The sequence below is a fragment of the Henckelia pumila genome, chromosome 4 (assembly GCF_033568475.1).
Source record: "Henckelia pumila isolate YLH828 chromosome 4, ASM3356847v2, whole genome shotgun sequence".
NCBI lineage: Eukaryota > Viridiplantae > Streptophyta > Magnoliopsida > Lamiales > Gesneriaceae > Henckelia > Henckelia pumila.
The window spans coordinates 224,447,907-224,466,983 of NC_133123.1; the positions used below are offsets into that span (position 1 = coordinate 224,447,907).

Sequence of the window (19,077 nt, forward strand, 5' to 3'; positions counted from 1 at the left end):
AACATTTCTCTTAATTATCTTTCACAATAATTGATTCTTCAGATCGTTGTACATCTTTCGACCTCCAGGATGAATACTGAACCGACTGCAATGAGCCTCTCGGAGAATACGCTGCCTCAACTCCAAAACATCCGACACAACAATACGGTTATTCACAAACAAAACATCATCTCTAACCTGGAATCCAGACTGATGCCCAGATCTGACTTTCTCTACTGAAATCTGAGTGCTCGAATCTGACTTCTATGCTTCTTTGATCAAAATAAACAACTTCGACTTGGCTTGAATATCAAACTCTGATAGTCCTCCTATTTGTTTCAAACTCCAAATCAGAAGTGCAACAATCATTGATCAACTGAGAAACACCGATAGTAGAAAAAGATAAGGAACAAAGCTTTCGGCTCAAGGAATCTGCAACTGCATTCGACTTTCCCGGGTAATACTTTATTTCACAATCGAAATCCTTCAACAGATCTAACCATCTTCTCTGTCTTATATTCAGCTCTTCCTGTGAAAACAAATACTTAAGGCTCTTATGTTCAGAAAAGATCTCGAAAGACTCACCATAAATATAGTGACACCAGATTTTCAGAGCAAAGACGATCGCAACGAGTTCAAGATCATGAACCGGATAACGAGTTTCATGCGGTTTCAGCTGCTTCGATGCATACGCTATCACGTGCTTATGCTGCATAACAACACATCCCAAGCCTCGGTTAGAAGCATCACAATACACGGTAAAACCTCCAGTACCTGATGGAATAGAAAGAATCGGAGCATTGGTCAGTATCCTCTTCAGATCAACAAAACTAGCCTCACAATCTACAGTCCAGATAAAAGGCGCATTCTTCTGAGTCAGCTGTGTAATCGGCTTGGCAATAGATGAGAATACCTCGATGAATCGGCGATAATAACCAGCTAAACCCATAAAGCTTCGGATCTCAGGCACTGATGTCGGTCTAGGACAATTCATAACTGCTTCATTCTTGCTAGGATTGACAGAAATCCCATCTCCAGAAATAATGTGACCGAGGAAGACAACTTGGTCCAACCAGAACTCACACTTAGATAGCTTGGCAAACAACTGGTCAACTCGCAAAATCTGCAAGATGATCCTCAATTGCTCTGCATGGTCAGTACTGTTCTTCGAATAGATAAGAATATCATCGATGAAGATAATAACAAACTCATCCAAATAACGCTGAAAGATATGGTTCACCAAACCCATAAAAACCGGTGGAGCGTTAGTCAAACCAAACGGCATGACTATAAACTCAAAATGACCATACCTCGTTCTGAATGCGGTCTTAGGAACATCTTCCTCTCGCAATCTCAGCTGATGATATCCTGACCTCAGATCAATCTTCCAATAGATAGAAGAACCCTGCAGTTGATCAAAAAGGTCATCTATTCTAAGGTAAAGGATACCTGTTCTTTACCGTAGCTTGATTCAGTTGACGGTAATCAATACAGAGCCGCATAGAACCATCCTTCTTACGAACAAACAGAACAGGAGCACCCCAAAGGGACACACTAGGTCTGATGTATCCCTTGGCAATCAAATCCTCAAGATGTTCTTTCAATTCTCTCAATTCAACCGGTCCCATACGATAACGTGCTTTGGAAATAGGTTGACTACCTGACACTAAATCAATGCTGAATTCGATCTCTCGAATAGGCGGCAATCCAGGAATCTCCTTTGGAAAAACGTCAGCAAATTCTCTAACTATTGGTATATCAACCAAATCAAGGCTAGATTTCAGTACGTCAACTGCATAAACCAAAAATTCTTCTGCACCTATCTGTAAAAAATGAGTCATTGATAACACAGAAATCAAAAGAATTTTAGATCGAGAACCCTTACTGAAGAATTTTTACTTGTCTACCATTTCAGGTCTGAATCTGACAACCTTCTGAAAACAATCGACGGTTACCCTGTACTTGGTTAAAGCATCTATACCAGCAATACAGTCAAAATCTGACAGCCCAAGAACAATACAATCGAATTCTAACAAATTCTCCTCAAAACGAAGTTCACAGTTCCTGACTAATCTGACAAAAACAATTCCTCCACCCAAAGGTGAAGTAACAGCTACTACATTAGGCAAAAACTCAGTAGGCAAAGCATGCATCAACACAAATTTTTCAGAGATAAAGGAATGAGAAGCACCTGTATCTATCAAAACATGAGCAGAATAACCGAAAATCGAATAGTTACCTACTATAACATTGTCAGGTGCTGCCTGAGCCTGATCCTCTGTCAAAGCAAAGACTCGGGCCTGCTGTCTCAGAGGCTGGTTCGCACTTGGGTTACCTCCCTATCTGTTCTGCTGCTGAGGCTGGAAGGAGTGAACCACAGAAGTCTGCCTCTTAGGCTAAGCCGTAGTTCTAGAAGAACTCCCACGCTGAGCACGATCTTTACCTCACTGAGGGCACACCTTAGCAAAGTGTCCTGGTTGCTGACAGATATTTCAATTCCCAAAGACTCCTAAACACTGATCTGGGGAGTGTCTACCCCAAAACTTGTTGCAGAACAAGGATGAAGATCCAGAACTCTGTCCTGAACCGAACTGCTTGGAACCACTGGAACTAAAAAAACTGTTCCCCTGATTCTTGAACTGTTTCCCTTTGACTCTAAAGTGATTCTTTTTGTTACCCCTACTGCTTTCTCCTTCATACCTCTGTGGTTGGTTCTGATACTGAGGTGGCTGATTTTGATGCTGAGACGGTTGATTCTGAGACTGTCTCGGCTGCTGAGGTACAAACAAAGTTCCTCTCTATCTCCATAAACCGGCTTCAGCTCCCTTTGCATGATTTATGGCATCTGCAAAGTTATTAGTCCTAGCAGTGTTTACCAACGTGAAGATGTCGGGGTTCAAGCCGTTGATGAACTGGTCGGCTTTTGCTTCTTCATTTTCGGCAATGTGCGGTGCAAATTTCAAAAAACTGTCAAACTTGGCTACATACTCCTCGATGTTCAAGTTTCCTTGCCTCAGATTGGCAAACTCGGCTCCCTTATCCTTTCGGTACGAAATAGGGAAAAACCGCTTACAAATTCAGATTTGAAAAGAGTCCAAGTAACGACTGTACCTCGATTCTCCATGGCTCTCTTCGTCATGATCCACCAGTTCTTAGAAACACCGTAAAGCTGATGAATGTCTAACCTAGTTCGGCGGTCATCTGAATAATCAAGGTAATCGAACAACTGATCAATATTGTCCAACCAGCTTTCAGAGTCAACATGATTCTTTGTACCCAGCAACAAAGGAGGGTTAAACGAGTGAAACCTCTTCAGCAAGGTTTCCATAGGTGTTGCTGTGGTATCCATCTGAACAGTTTCTGTACTAGCTTACTCATTTGGAGGAGTAACTGGCGGTGGGTTTCTGTTAATAAATCAACGAGGATCCATCTGATAATCAAAGGTTAGGACACAAGATATCTCAATTGCTACAAAGCGGTGCCCTTTTCAACCTCTCAGAATTCGAATATCAGTAGATAACAAAAATAGTTATATATCAAGTAGTCCATTCTTTATAAATTAAATCACATAATCATGTAATTCAAATAATTCTCAATTAATAAAGCATGCTCGCATGTAATTTAAATAATCAAACAATAACTCAATCACATGCGAGGAGCCAATACATGCGGACTCGAACTACCCCGCTCACTTCTAGTTCAACCAAGAATCTTATCTCTCTGATACCACTTAATGTAAGATCTCGGTTCTAAACATATAATCTCATATTAAACAATATTTAAGCATACAAGATCCAAGATTAAAAGAATTAAAAGAATTTTTTATTTTCTTTAAACAGGGCCTAGCTCGATCGGTATAATTCAACCGATCGAGCGAGCAAAATTCTCAAACTCTCTGTCCGAAGAAATCCAGCACCGCTCGATCGGTCATATTCAACCGATCGAGCGGGCACCCTTTTTCAAAAACAGAAACATGGTCACAAGTCCATCGCTCGATCGATCAAACTCTACCGATTGAGCGATGAAAGTACAAAATGAAAAACAACAGAAATTCATGCCAACGCTCAAGTCCAATACATTCAAAACATATTGAGGTTCATAATACATGCAACGACAACATTCAATCCATAAAGCTCGCATATTCGATACAACATAAACAACGAAGTTCGAGATCTAAACATGTTCTAATACATAAACTAGATTGACATGCTGAAACGACTTCTAAACCGAGTCTCACTTCTATCCCTCACTCTGGAATGCTAACCAAGTTTTCGCTGACTTGATTATGCCCCACCTGTTGCCAAGTACACATAAAAAACAAAGCAACAATCGGATAACTCCGGTGAGAATGATATTCCCAGTAAAAGCAACATAACATGTAATAACAAGTAAAATATCAACAACATGCTTTCAAGACAACAACATATTCAATGTCAATACGAATGAAATGCATGTCTTTAAAATCGGGATATCAACTCCGATAAAACAAGGGATTGCTGCTATGCTTTTGGGATCCCGAGGATGAGATCACGTAAAACCTCACCGACTCTCCCAATCGAGGTGGTGTCACATATCCCAATCTCCTAGACTTTGGTGCGACTATGAGGAGTATGCTGACACTAGGAGAACTTCTACAACCCAGGCCACTCGCAACATAGCCCCAAAAACGTCTAAATAAAAAGGGTCGTTCTGCCCGCTGAAATCAAAGGCTTGACTCAAGATGAATGCATAAGAAAACATAAAACATTAAGCCATATAACAAATCTCAAACAACAAAATACATGCTCCACATTCTAGAACAAGTATTGATGCAAGTATGTGATTTTAAGGGAAAACTCAAGAACCAACTGTCTCGAGTATGCTATCCCGCTAAACGATGACTGCTTATACCTTTAGATACGAATACCTCCAACTCTGGATAGCTACAAAAAAAGGTTATATCAAAAACTATACAACCTAAAAAACAACATCGCTCAAGGTAAACTCTTTACCGCTCTTTGTTCAACTCTTCGACGATCGACTTCTGCTAACTCTGGGCTCGAAAAACTCCAAACGAATCTGTACGGAGGCAAAAGATGATCAATAACGACGAACAAAACCCAATTCCCAAGTTCTACAACTCATAACGGTTCAAAATCTCAAAACTCAAATCGGCGGCATAACGACTATAAACTGAACAAACCGGAAACGCAGACAGCAGTACAGCATTGAAAACAAATCAATTCAATGCTAAAACAACAAGAACAAAACAAATCCAACACATCTCAAAAACTCCATTTTCGAAAATGCTTCCAAAAATCATAACAATTCTGAACGACGCTTGATTTCAAAACCGACTGAGAATAAACAATAAGAACTCGCTCAAGAACAACATAACCGAAACTCAATCGATTCTAACAACATCCGAAAAATAGAATTCTAGCTGATCGAAGAAAAACTTACGATAGAACGAAGCTCTCGCTGCTGTGGTCGCTAAACTACCTTCAAAAAAATTCTAACGGACGGATTGAGCTTGGACTGAAATTTGAAATCTTGGAGAAGCTATGAGGCGTATCAAATGGAGGAATCGGCTAAGGGAATGAGATGAAGGTGATGAAGACAAGTCAAAGCCTCAAGATATTATATAAAACTCCATATTTATGTTTTAGTCCCTGAAATTTTCAAAATTTTCAAAATAGACCCTGATCAAAATCAAGTCGGCTCTTGAATCTGTAATCTCTGATTATCTTAAATAAACTCAACTAAGATAAATTTGGGGCGTTACAGATGTATTTCCCAGACTTGTTCGGAACGTCCTATCCTGTCGACAGAGAATTCGATCACGATCAGAGCCTCCGATCCTTACTTTGGAGCGTCCAAACTTAAGATTTTTAATTGTGATTAGTTCCTTAATCACCTTATTTGGTTAAGAGCTACTAAATTCTCCCCCACATAAGATATTTCTTCCTCGAAATCAGATCTTAAGTACCAAAAATACGAACAATATGCAGAAACATTCTTTATTCAGATGAAACTTTTACAAAATACAATTGGACTAGAAATCAAAATAACTCAGGATGTTCTGAACGCATCCTGCTCTCAAGCTGTCAAGTGGCTTCTTCAGTTCCTCGATGCTGCCACTAAACTAAAATAGAGGAATAACTTTATTCTGCAACACCTTATCCTTATGATCCAGAATACGAACTGGCCTCTCTACATAAGTCAAATCATTATCCACCTGAACTTCAGACGAATGAAAAATATGATACTGATACGCCACATATCTTCGCAACAATGATACGTGAAACACGTCATGAATACTGAAAAAGTATGGTAGCAAGGCTAGCCGATAAGACAAATTGCCAATGTTCTCCAAGATTTCAAACGGACCGATAAATCTAGGAGACAACTTTCCTTTGAAACCAAATCTGAGAATCCTGCGGAAAGGTCAAACTCTCAGAAACACTTTCTTTCCAACATCAAACTGCAAAGTCCTACGCATAGTATTAGCATAGCTGGACTGAAGATCCTGTGCAGTCTTAATTCGTTTCTTGATCAGATCAACAATATCCACGGCCTGCTGGACTAACTCTAGTCCCTCAGCCTGTCTCTCCCCCAATTCTTCCCAAAAGAGTGGAGTACGACAACATCGTCCGCACAACGCCTCAAAAGGTGACATCCCAATGCTACGATGGTAACTGTTGTTGTACGCAAACTCAATTAATGACAAATGATCTTGCCAGGCCGAACCAAAATCCATTACACATGCCCGAAGAATATCCTCCAAGGTACGGATAGTGCTCTCCGTCTGTCCGTCTGTCTCCGGATGATAGGCAGTACTTAAACTGATAGTAGTGTCCATGGCATGCTGAACACTCCCCCAGAATCTGAAATTAAACCCGGGGTCTCGATCGCTGACAATGCTCACAGACACTCCATGAAGTCGAACGATCTCCTGGACGTACAACCGAGCCATACGGTCAACAGTGTACTCTCGGCTATAGGGAATGAACTGTGCTGACTTTGTGAGTCGATCCACCACAACCCAAATAGCATCGCAATTCCTCGAAGATACCGGCAAATGGGTCACATCCATCGTGATAAGCTCACATTTCCATTCAGGGATAGGCAAACTGTGAAGTAAACCTCCAGGTCATCGGTGCTCTTCCTTGACCTGCTGACACACCAAGAATTTTGAAACATATTGGTACACGTTGCGTTTCATTCCCTTCCACCAAAATCGAGTACGCAGATCCTTGTACATTTTGTTTTTTCCCGGATCAATACTCAACTTAGTTCGATGAGCCTGAGACAAAATCTCCTCCCATAGGTCCTCATCCTCCGGAATCAAAAGTCGACCCAAAAAACACAGAAACATCTTACTGATATTGAAATCCATATGTACTACCCTCGTTGGCTAAACGAGCCAGACGCTGGGTCTTCGGATCAGACATATGAGCATCTCAAATTCACGAATACAAGGATGGATCAGATAATAACGCAAACATCTGGATACTCTGCATACCTTTCTTGTGCTTGAAGGTATACTTTGAAGAACAACAATCCTTGATCGCACGAGACATCGAACAAGTCTGAAGCGCGTACAATCGCACCTTGCGACTCAAGGCATCAGCAGTAGCAGCTCCCGGATGGTACTTAATCTCGCAATCATATTCCTTCAGCAAGTCCATCCAATGCCTCTGCCCACTACAAGAAAAAAGGTGAAAGACAATGCTTTTTCCGCGTTGTTAATGTCACCGAAAAAGCGTCGTCGTAGCCAGTGATGTAAAAGACCACACTCAAAGACAACGCGGAAAAAGCATTGTCGTTTTGGGCAAAGACAACGCATAAAAATCATTGTTGTTTTGGGAAAAGACAACGCATAAAAAGCATTATCGTTTTTGGAAAAGACAACGCGTAAAAAGCGTTGTCGTTTTTGATGAAAACAACGCATAAAAAGCGTTGTCGATTCATAAAAAAGCATTGTCGTTTCTGGTAAAAACAACACATAAAAAGCGTTGTCTTTTTTTTAAAAATAAAAAACAAAAAAACAATTAAATCACAAATTTTGTATATTATAAATCACTCAAAATTTAAAAATTTCTAAAATAAAATTTAATATACAATCTTCCAATATCATTAATCATTCAAATATAAAAAATAATCGAATTCTAAATTAATGAACACTAGGAAAAAAATATGCATTAATCTTGAAAAACTTTGATTCCTCACTTCAGCACATGTTAGCATCTTGAGTTTTCATAAAAGCCACAACAATCTCTTTTTCTTTAATTTGTATCTCCATACTGTAAATTATTAAAAATAAAAACAAACATAAAACAAATATAATATATTAAAATGAAAAGTAAAATTAAACACATATTTATCAGTAAAAGAACATGAACTACGAATGACGAAATTATCACTAAGCAATTGGAATTATCAAATGAACAACGAATTATGAAATTATCAGTAAGCGATTGGAATTATAAAAAAATCCATTTAAACACATATTTACCTCATTAACAGCATAGTCAGTCTGTAAGTATTCTCTTCGAAAGCTTCCTAGACCTAAATCACCACTCTTCCGATCAACACAACTAAATGTCATGGTAAATTTAGCATAAGAAAATAAACTATACTTCCATATGGATATTCCACTTCATTAGTTAGCACAAAATTTAAATAATTCAAAGCTTTGGATAACAATTTAATAAACAAAGGATTAATGCAACTCAAGTTATGAAATATCAAATAAATTAGAATATGTGTCAAACAAAAAATAATAACAATAAAGTAAAATATGAACTAACATAGAGTGAAAGGTATAGACTCAACAACAAAGAGATTCAAGAAGTTAGAAACAGAGAAAGCTAACCACTCTAATCAAATTACAAGAATTGATTTGATTCAAGAAGTTAGAAACAGTGCAGATGAATCTCAGGGAAACATATTCACGGAGTATAGTTGATAACTGCAACTCTGGACAAAAAAAAAATTCAATAGTTCAAAAAAGAAGCAACAACCAAATATACCATACTAATACATTTGAGCAGCGTTAACTAAATGAAGGATATTCAACGGTCGCGAGAAATGTTGAAATCATTAGAAAAAATCATGCATGTCCCGTGACTTTGTGTTCGCACGACCGATGCTAGGTTGTTCAAGCATAGAACCAGCAATCTCTAAAAACTCAAAACCAGTAAAAAAAGGTTGTTTTGAAATCCCCACTTTCACAAGATTAGACCAAATGATCAACAACTAGGTTGTTCGCACGTCCGGACTGATTTTAAATGCTTCAAGGATTTTAAAATGTCAATAAACCCAATCATGTCAAGTGGCACAAATTCCACCCTAAAATGACATATAAGTCCATCAAAAGCTGCAAACTTAACTTAATATAGTCCATCAAAAGCTAGTTATAATCCAACTCACAATAATAGTAACATACCTATACCAACTCACAATAATCCAACATTTTACTTCCGACTTCAACGCTTCGTCCTACAAGGTTTTAAATATTCCAAGAGCAAATAAATTCAAAAGAAACAAAAATACTTAAATAATTCAACTACTATTACCAAATCTTCAAACAATAACAATTAATGAATCAAGTTCTTCATATTACTGGAAATGAGATTCTATGGCACGTGTTCTTCACAAATTATTTGTTTTTTTTTCAAAATGAAGAATCAGTATTTTGGTTCACATCTGCAGAATATTATAGCCAAGAAAATTGATCTGTCTTGAAACCATTGAACTCTCAAGGACCAAGCTATCTTCTAGGAGATGCAAGTTGTCCCAGACTTTGCAATGCCATTAACAGAAGGTAAAGAAAAATATATTTTGCTTAAAAAAATTCTAACATTAATATAAAAACTTAAATATGATTCAAAATCTAGCATATGCTATCTAGAGATTAATTTTTTTAAAAAACCAAATGGCCAAGAAATCCTCCTACGTGCATCAAGATTCAAACTTTATCCTAAATGATCAAATTAAACACCACTTTGAAATAATTAAAATACAAACACTATTTTCAAGAAAAAAAACATAGCAAGCATTCTAATTTAAAGCAAAACTGACAGCAAATTCCCAAGAAATCATCACGAAAATTAAAAACAAGGTGACCGGTTTTGCTTTCTTCACCTCAGAACTTCTTGCCTATGCGCATTTTCCCTGAAAATAAAAATGAAACTGGTAAGTATCATGCTTTTCTATATCCATGTTAATCAAATCATCAAATCAACAGCAAACTGATGTGAATTGTGCATAAATATTGCTCGATTAGCATGTACTTAGTGACAATTGTGCACTCACAGCAATGTGTTCGAAATATACAGAATTGAAAGCTCAGATGGCCAGGTACATTTCAATCCTTGAAGTTTCACATACAGCTCAGCTAGAGCACAAACACATTTATTCGTCAAAGTTGGGATTGCTGTTGCATTTATGGTTCAGTCAATTGAGAATCCATGTCATCATAATCATTTTGTTTTTCTTTGTTACGTCTGTTGTCCCACATGGTAATTCCTAGCTAGTAACCAACCAAAAATTTAAATGAACTTCACACTTTGTCAAACGAATTTTCTCAGTATTCATTCACATGCGTGGACCAATAGGGTGTTAAGTATCCTCACGTAGATTTTCTTCCTATATTAGATGTTCGTAATTATTCCATAAACTAGTTAAGATAGCTGACTGATTTGTCACTAAACCATTTAAGTGAATTGTAACAAAAAACTGGTTTACTATGATCAAACATAATAATTAAGAAACCAGACTACGATTGCTGTAATTAAATAAAGTTTTATAAATATTAATCAGACTAATAGGAGTGGTGTTAAAATAGCGACGAAGCTAAAGTTTTAGCAAAAAGAACCAAATAATTTTGCTAATACTAAACAAAATGTAAGCCACTAATGTCAGCATAAGAAATTTTGTAGCACCCTTAACTTAAACTCATTTCAAAGCGTCTACTCAAGAAATTGTACGCAAAAAAATAGAATTGTATCTCAATGATAGTGTGATGCAATTTATAAGCAAATACAAATAACTCATTTTTCATAAAGCTGAAGAAAAACAAAAAGAATTATGTATTGATGAATACGAAGTTGAATAAAGATAGTACTAGTCACCGCCTGAAATGTTTCATAAGGACGAGGTTGTATTGAATCAAGAACAACCAATTGGTTAGGTAAAGAAGGATGTATCAGAATATTCTCTGAAGTTCTTTTAATAAAGCTTCCCTTTTTGCCTCCATGATTTTCTTTTCTGCCTGAGTGTGAGTCTGAAAGTGAAAAATGAAATGCTGATATTTTTAGAAATTTAATATCAAGAGCACACCTAAACAATCAAACTATTACATGAAATTAGAGTGCAAAACCATTTAAATTGACTTTATAAAACTGACAGGACAAGGAGCTGGAATATGAATCACAAAATAGATGTTTTCAAACTATTTGCATCAATTAAGTAATACTATATAATGCACTTCAGTCTTCACATACTTAACCACTCAAACTACTTAAGTTTAGGAACAAAAAATGGAAACTGGTGCACAGTGTTATTCTCAAGAAGGAATATAATTGCCATAAATAACTAAATATGCTACCTGCATACGAGTCACAAGAACCCATATTGGGTTCGTTAGCAAAACATTTAGTGACCTGTGGCATAAAATGACAATCATGTTAGGTGAAAAATAAGAGTAATCCTGAATGAGATTATACAGGACGTGAACACAGGCAAAGAAACCAAATAATTTCTGAAAAACAAGTCAAGTACCAAGAAAGGGCCGCAACAATAAGCCACGAAAGCATTTCTGGAGTGCCATCCCCGTGTCCTTTTCTTTTATTTTCAGCTGTTATAGCCTCGACCTTATTTTTGAAAAACTGGTAAACGAATAATAAACACCCTAGCAGCTTCACAAAGGAGATCATTAGTTAAGAATATAGGAAATATGGAATTTAATGAAATCCCGGCAAAGTATTTCATCCCAGAATGGACAATCAGAATAAACACACTGGAATTGGCTAAATATTAGAGTCAAGGATTATATACCTCTTGTGCTGACATCTGCGCCACGCTTTCTGCCTAGCCTATGACCCCGAGCTCGAAGAAGAGTAAATAGGGAAGGCAGTTCCCACTGCGGAGGGAGCAGCAGAAAACGACGAAGTGATGGTGCTGGTCATTTTCTCCGGCCGCGATACCCACTGGTCGCCTTGGATCTGCCCCAACACCACGTGTGTTAGTGCCGCCACTATCTTAATCCTTCTGTTTAAAACTAAAGGCACCGTAACGTTTGATTTGAATGGTAGGATAAGTAATCCATAGATAAGTAATATAATGTAAATTAAAAATAAATAAGAAAAAATAGTTAATACATTATTTGATTTGATGGATAGATTATAATTTATTTAATTTAATTGATGTAAAATTATTAATTAATAAATAGATAAATAATATGACAAAAATAAGGCGAAATTGATTGTGATAAGTTATACATAGATTAATAATACATCAAACCAAACAATGCCAAAGTGTTAACACAAAGCAAAGACCGACATAAATAAAAGCTAAAAAGTTTAATTCAAGACCAACGTGAATAAAAATTTTCCAAAATGAAATCAAACACTGGTACGAAACCGTAGCGCAGACAAGCCTAAAACCGAAACTTAATTAAGTATAAATTTCGAGGGAGGAACAAAACACCATAAATAAAGGCTGGAGAAGAAGGGGAGAGATGATCGATAGAGCGAAGCTGGAAAACCAAGAAAAGGAACAAAAATATCTCAAAGTCGCGAAAGAACAAGAACCCACGCAGCTCCAGTCGCGATTGGGGTGCGACGGTTTGAGCTTTGGTCCAAGATCCCTCAATATTTTGTTATTAAATAGAAGCCAAGTACGAGCTCTTACCTTTTCTAGCTTTAATCGGTAGCTTTCCGATGCCTAGGCTGGCAAATCGACAGCATGGAGAGACTTCTAGGGTTTGGGGAGAAATGACCGGTGGCTGCTCACAACACTTCGCGGCTTAGGGTTCAATCGATTTCTTTGAAGTCTAAGGCCGGATATTTCTTTGGGTATTAAACAAAGGGTTGTAGTATATTAATTCTCTTTACGCTTTTAAATAAAGCGCTGTAGTAGATATTAAAAAACGCTCATCCAAAATGCTTTTAAAAAGCGTTGTGGATGACCAAAAAAATGTTGTATTTTCCAAATTTAAAAAACCAAAGACAACACTTTCTCATAATAGCGTTGTGTTTCATTTTTTAACAATGCTTTCTGTAAAAAAACATTGTCTTTCAACTGTTGTAAATGACCATTTTTGTTGTAGTGGCCTCATGTTCAACTCCGCCTTAGTGAACAAATACTTGAGACTCTTGTGGTCTGTGAAGATCTCAAATCTCTCGTCATACAGATAATGACGCCAGATCTTCAAAGAAAATACAATAGCTGCCAACTCTAAATCATGCACTGGATATCTGTCCTCGTGAAAATTCAACTGTCTAGAAGCATATGCGATCACATGCCCATGCTGAGTCAGAACACGACCTAGCCCCTGAAGAGAATCATCTGTGTAAACCACATACCCTGTAGATCCTAACGGTAATTCCAACACAGGCACAAAAGTCAACCTTCTTCAAAGTTCGCAAAAACTCTCCTTACACTCTGAGGACCACTCGAAATCAACACCCTCGCGGGTAAGCTGCGTCAACGGTCGAGCTAGCTATGAGAAATTCACAATGAAGCGTCGATAATATCCTGCTAGACCCAAAAAACTGCGGATCTCAGCAACTGTCGTCGGCCGCGACCAGTTAATCACAACCTCAATCTTGCTCGGATCAATAGAAATTCCATACTTGGATATGGTATGACCAATAAAGACCACTCGATCCATCCATAACTATCACTTACTCAATTTGGCGTACAAATGATCATCTCGAAGAGTCTTCAGCACCAACCGCAGGTGAGAAGCATGCTCATCCACATCACGCGAATACACCAGAATGTTGTCAATGAAAACCACAACAAAATTATCCAAAAACTCCTCGAATACACTGTTCATCAGATCCATAAATATAGTCTGTGCATTAGTCAACCCAAACGGCATCACTAGAAACTCCTAATGCCCATAGCGAGTACGAAATGCAGTCTTGACTATATCTTGATCTCGAACCCTCATCTGGTAATACCCATATCTCAAGTAAATCTTGGAGTAAACCGAAGTACCCTGCAACTGATCAAACATGTCATCAATACGAGGCAAAGGATACTTGTTCTTCACAGTAACTCGATTCAGCTGCTGATAGTCAATGCACAGCCGCATAGATCCATCTTTCTTTTTCACAAAGAGAACAGGAGCTCCGCAAGGAGATACACTAGGATGAATGTACCCCTTATCCAAAAGATCCTGCAACAGATTCTTCAACTCTCGCATCTCTAATGGATCTAAACAATACGGTGCTTGAGAAATAGGCAAAGTTTCCGACATCAATTCTATGCCAAACTTGACTTCTCTAACAGGCGGAAAACCTGGAATATCATCTGGAAATACATCTGGAAATTCATTCACAACTGGTATACCTTCTATACCAACGTTCTCAGCGAACAGATCAACTGCATAGATGAGGTAGCCTTCCACGCCATACACTAGAGCTCGACAGGCTCTCAAAGCTGATACCAACGGCATCGGAGGTCGCTCTAACTTACCATAGAAAAACCAGTTATCACCCCCAACCGGATGAAAGCATACCAACCTCTAATAACAGTCCATTAAAGCTCGGTATGCAGTCAATATGTCAATCCCCAAAATAAATCAAAGTATTACATTGCTAGAACCATGAGATTCCCAACTAGAATGTTACCTTCAAACTCTAAAAGGCAACCCATCACTAGACGCTTAGCCAATGCAGATTGACCCGTCGGAGTAGAAACAGAAATTACTATGTCTAGTGCAATGCATGATAACTTATGCCTCTTAACAAAAGGTGAAGAGATAAAGGAATGAGATGCATCATTGTCAATGAGTACAAGAGCAGGTATGCCATAAAACAAAAATGTACATGCGATGACCCTCTTGTTCTCTTCCACTGCCTGATCATGCTTCAAGGAAAACACCTGACTAGATGCTCGCGGCTTCAGATGAGAACTCCCAGCAGATTGTCCCTGTGATCTCTGCTGAATGGTAGTCTGAGAACCCGATCCTGAACCAGAACTAGAACCGCCTCCCCCAGCTAGTGGACAATCCCTCCGGAGATGACCAACCTCTCCACACTCAAAAGCATGCTCCAGAAGCTTTACGACACCTCTCCGTTGCATGATTCTTCCCACAGTGATCGTACTTTTATTTCTTCCCAAAATGGACAATGCCACCGGAACGAGAGGAAGAATTAGATCCAGACTTCTTGAAAGACTGTGGACGAGGACCCAAGGAACTCGCAGGCATAGACTGAGACAAAGACCTGTTACGCTGAATGCTATCCTCCGCCTGGCGACATCGGCTCACCAATCCCTCATAAGTCATATCATCACCAATCACTACCCCGGTCATGAATCTTTGGATTAAGGCGTTGAAGAACAGATTATACTTCATCTTGGAGTTGTCAGCAATCTCAGGGCAATAGGACAACAAGTGGAAAAACTTCTGTTGGTACTCATCAATCGACATGGCTCCCTAACGTAAACCCAGAAACTCACTCGCCTTCGCCTGACAAAGTGCAAGAGGAAAATACAGCTTTTGAAAACCTATGTGGAACTCGGCCCAAGTGGCAACTCCTCTCGCCGCAATGAATAGTGCAAAAGTGAACCTCCACCACTTACGGGCTCGTCCCTCCAAGAGATAACTAAGTGTCTCCATCTTTTGCTCTTCGGTACAGTGGAAAATCTGAAAAAAAACTCTCCATGCGCTCTAACCAGTTCACAGCATCCTCAGGAGTATCGCCTCCAACCAAGGGCTTATGACCCATCTGCATGAAATGATGCATGCTAAAACAACGGTGATCATCACGATGACGATGATGGCGCTCCCGACGACGATCACGATCATCATCTCCCCAGCGTCCACCTCCACTACTGTGGATACTCTGTTGATCGTGATTTGCCATCTACAAAATTTACCTCATGGTTATATTATGCAGAATCTAAATCCCAAGATTACTATGCATGCTCTGATACCATAAATGTAATGACTCTTATCGAGATCACCTACTAAACATAACTTTAAGCATGCAATAAACTTAAATAAAAATAGTAAACAAGAATAAACTTCGGAAGAAATAATCATTATACAATCCTTAAATAGTTATACAACCATATCGAATAATGTAATATCCCAAATACAACAGAAAATAAAATCTAGGCAAAATCCCAGCAGGCCATCCACTGCCTAGTCCCTCATGGATCCACCCGCCTCATCCAATCGCAAATCCGCCTCATGGAATAGGGTGCCCAGATACACAAAGTACGAGACGTGATCATAAACGCTCAGCACGAGAGTATGAGTAAATCGTATTATATGAATGCATGAATGAAAGTGTACCACATATTGAAACTAGAGGCCAAGGATCAGATATCAAAGACAGACCGGGACCTGGTATGTAGCACTTTGTGCCGTCGCTTCAGGATATGACTCTCATACCAAATACCAATGGATATTCCGGACCCAAATCGATGAAAATCCATCCACTAAAAAGATAGGGTTAAAACCCCATAATATCCCAAGAATATAGCTTGACATGAAATATGCATGCATCATACGGTCATGTCATAAAATATGCACATAAATCATGTCAGATAAATCATGCAAGCACATAATACATGTATACTCCTTCGAACAATACTTTTGTACCTCAACTAAAGGAAAGCTCTACCAGCTCTAAGTCCGCGCCTACAGCCCGGGATACAATGCCAAATGATACTAACATCATTATATTATTCTAAAAGCCTTAACTAGATTATAGCATACTCCTTATTTACTATAAGGAGCCCAAGTTATACCTGCGTTCATCGTCAGCCCTTTGCTGTCGTTTGCCTCAAAACTCGGCCACAGCTCCGCTACGATGCCTGAACCACGCTGTCGCTTCTGAATTCCAAAAAGGAAGTCTAGAACGCCCTAGATCTAAGATAGAAGGCTAGAGAAACGAAAGAAGAGAGTTATTGGTGCGCTTGAAAATGAAGTCTCGGACCTTTAATTATAGACAACGTTCGGACCGTCCGATCCACGATCGGATCCTCCGAACAGGTTTGGACCGTCCAAACTCAACTTCGGAGCGTTTGAAGTCCCATCCACACGTCAGCCATGACGTCATCTTGCTGACGTTAACAATAACGTAATTCCCAAACCTGTTCAGATCGTTCGATTCTGCCGACGGAGCCTCCGATCACGATCGGAGCCTCCGATCCCTACTTCGGAGCGTCCGAACTTAGGATTTTTAATTGTGATTAGTTCCTTAATCACCTTAATTGGTTACGGGCTACTACAATAGTCAAGAAATTGATGTTTCATCCAAAAAATTTGCGCACAACAACTACCAGCGGCCATGTATTTGGCTTTGGTGGTTGACAACGCAACACAGTTTTGTTACTTTGAAAACCAAGATACTAAATATTTTTCCAAAAAGAAACAAGTTCCACTAGTGCTCTTTTTATCCACCTTATATCCACAAAAGTAGGCATCACAGTAGATTTTAAATCGAAAATGGAATTTACGAAATACCATAAGCCGAGATTCGGAGTATTTGAAAGATATTTGAAAATTCATTTTAAGGAAAAAAAATGTGGTTCCTTTGGTCAGGATTGAAATCGTGCACACAAACAAATATTAAACATAATGTCAGGTCTACGAGTAGTTGCATAAAGTAATGAACCAATCATACTACGAAAAGATTGTTGATCTACAGTTTTATCATTTTCATTCTTCTCGAGCCTGATTGATGTGCTCATATGTGTAAATGATGATTTTGAGTTCTCCATTCCAAACTTCTTGAGAATCTCCTTAATGTATTTTTCTTGGTTGATAAAGAACCCGTATTTGCATTGCTTGATTTGAAAACCGAGGAAATAATTTAGTTCTCCCATCATGCTCATCTCAAAGTGGTTCTGCATAAGCTTGGAGAATTCTTGGTAAATAATTTCATTAGTAGAACCAAAAATGATATCATTCACATAAATTTTCATAATCAATAACTCATCATTTTTAGTCAAGGTAAACAAAGTGATATCAACAATACCTCTAGAAAAAACATTAGAGATAAGAAATGAGGAAAGTTTTTTATACCAAGCTCGAGGAGATTGTTTCAATCCATACAAGGCTTTATCAAGTTTGTAAACATGATCAGGGAAAATGAGATCGATAAATCCAGATGGTTGATCAACATAAACTTCTTCTTTCAAATCTGTTGGAGAACGCGGCGATCAGATCAATTAGGATTGATACCCGGTGCAGCGGAAGTTTAAAATTTTTGTATGGAACGATTCCATAATAGGTATCAACCTTACGATTAAATTGTGTGTGTAAAAATTAAATAACAATTATAAAATTTTTACCTTTAATCTCGAATCGAGATTTTGGACACCAACAGATTTCTCTGCTCTTGTTGTATATCCCTGGAACTGATGGACGAACTGTTCTTCAATCAGGTCCACGAATGGATATTTAATTCCTCTGATAGATTGCACTAGAAAATCTATCAGAAGTTTCTACGAAGAGATTAACGAATTTGATCCGTTAAACCAGACTGTAATTCAAAATCACAGGCTGGATTTTTCTCAAGCAAAGGGAGAGGGGGCGGCGGCCACAATAAATAAAATTAGGGTTTTCGAAAATTATTTTATGACCTGTTGTGTGTAATTTCTGTGCTGCAATAACTTATTTATAATGTAGGCCACTAACAGCTTAGGGCCCATTAGTCATAAGTTCAAGCCCGACAAGCAAAACCCGCATGTTCAGAAATTAATATAAAATTCATCGTGACTCCGATTGATAAACCGATTTCACCAATGTGCACAGAAACCATTTCTGCATCTTTTAAAGTCAAGATAAATTTTTCTGAATCCGAATTCAGTGATTTCCAAAAATGGCCATCCCTATGTCAGTTTAGGAAATCTTACTCCTCTACT

The 19,077-nt window shown here is 38.4% G+C and overlaps 1 protein-coding gene across 2 annotated transcripts; it reads right to left on the bottom strand.

Annotated features, from left to right (window-relative positions):
- Positions 1 to 4,951: 4,951 nt before the first annotated feature.
- Positions 4,952 to 12,174, bottom strand: LOC140867508 (peroxisomal nicotinamide adenine dinucleotide carrier-like). Of its 2 annotated transcripts, XM_073272585.1 has the most exons (8): positions 12,022 to 12,174; positions 11,746 to 11,882; positions 11,573 to 11,627; positions 11,097 to 11,248; positions 10,108 to 10,137; positions 9,410 to 9,462; positions 8,477 to 8,529; positions 4,952 to 5,037 (listed from the first exon to the last, which is right to left on the bottom strand). In XM_073272585.1, the coding sequence occupies exons 1-4, from the start codon at positions 12,034 to 12,036 to the stop codon at positions 11,171 to 11,173; spliced, it is 285 nt and encodes a 94-aa protein (XP_073128686.1). In that variant the 5' UTR covers positions 12,037 to 12,174; the 3' UTR covers positions 4,952 to 5,037; positions 8,477 to 8,529; positions 9,410 to 9,462; positions 10,108 to 10,137; positions 11,097 to 11,170. The 2 variants fall into 2 exon arrangements, 1 of the variants encoding a protein (XP_073128686.1); XR_012145165.1 differs by lacking the exon at positions 4,952 to 5,037 and having other exon boundaries at positions 8,463 to 8,529; positions 11,746 to 11,875.
- Between the last annotated feature and the right edge of the window lie 6,903 nt (positions 12,175 to 19,077).

Bases quoted from the DNA above. Each gene is read 5' to 3' on its own strand.
- LOC140867508 (XM_073272585.1), bottom strand. The intron at 11,628-11,745 runs GTACTTGACTTG...TTTATGCCACAG, and splicing joins ATTGTTGCGGCCCTTTCTTG to GTCACTAAATGTTTTGCTAA. The intron at 11,249-11,572 runs GTAGCATATTTA...TTTCACTTTCAG, and splicing joins TTCTTGTGACTCGTATGCAG to ACTCACACTCAGGCAGAAAA.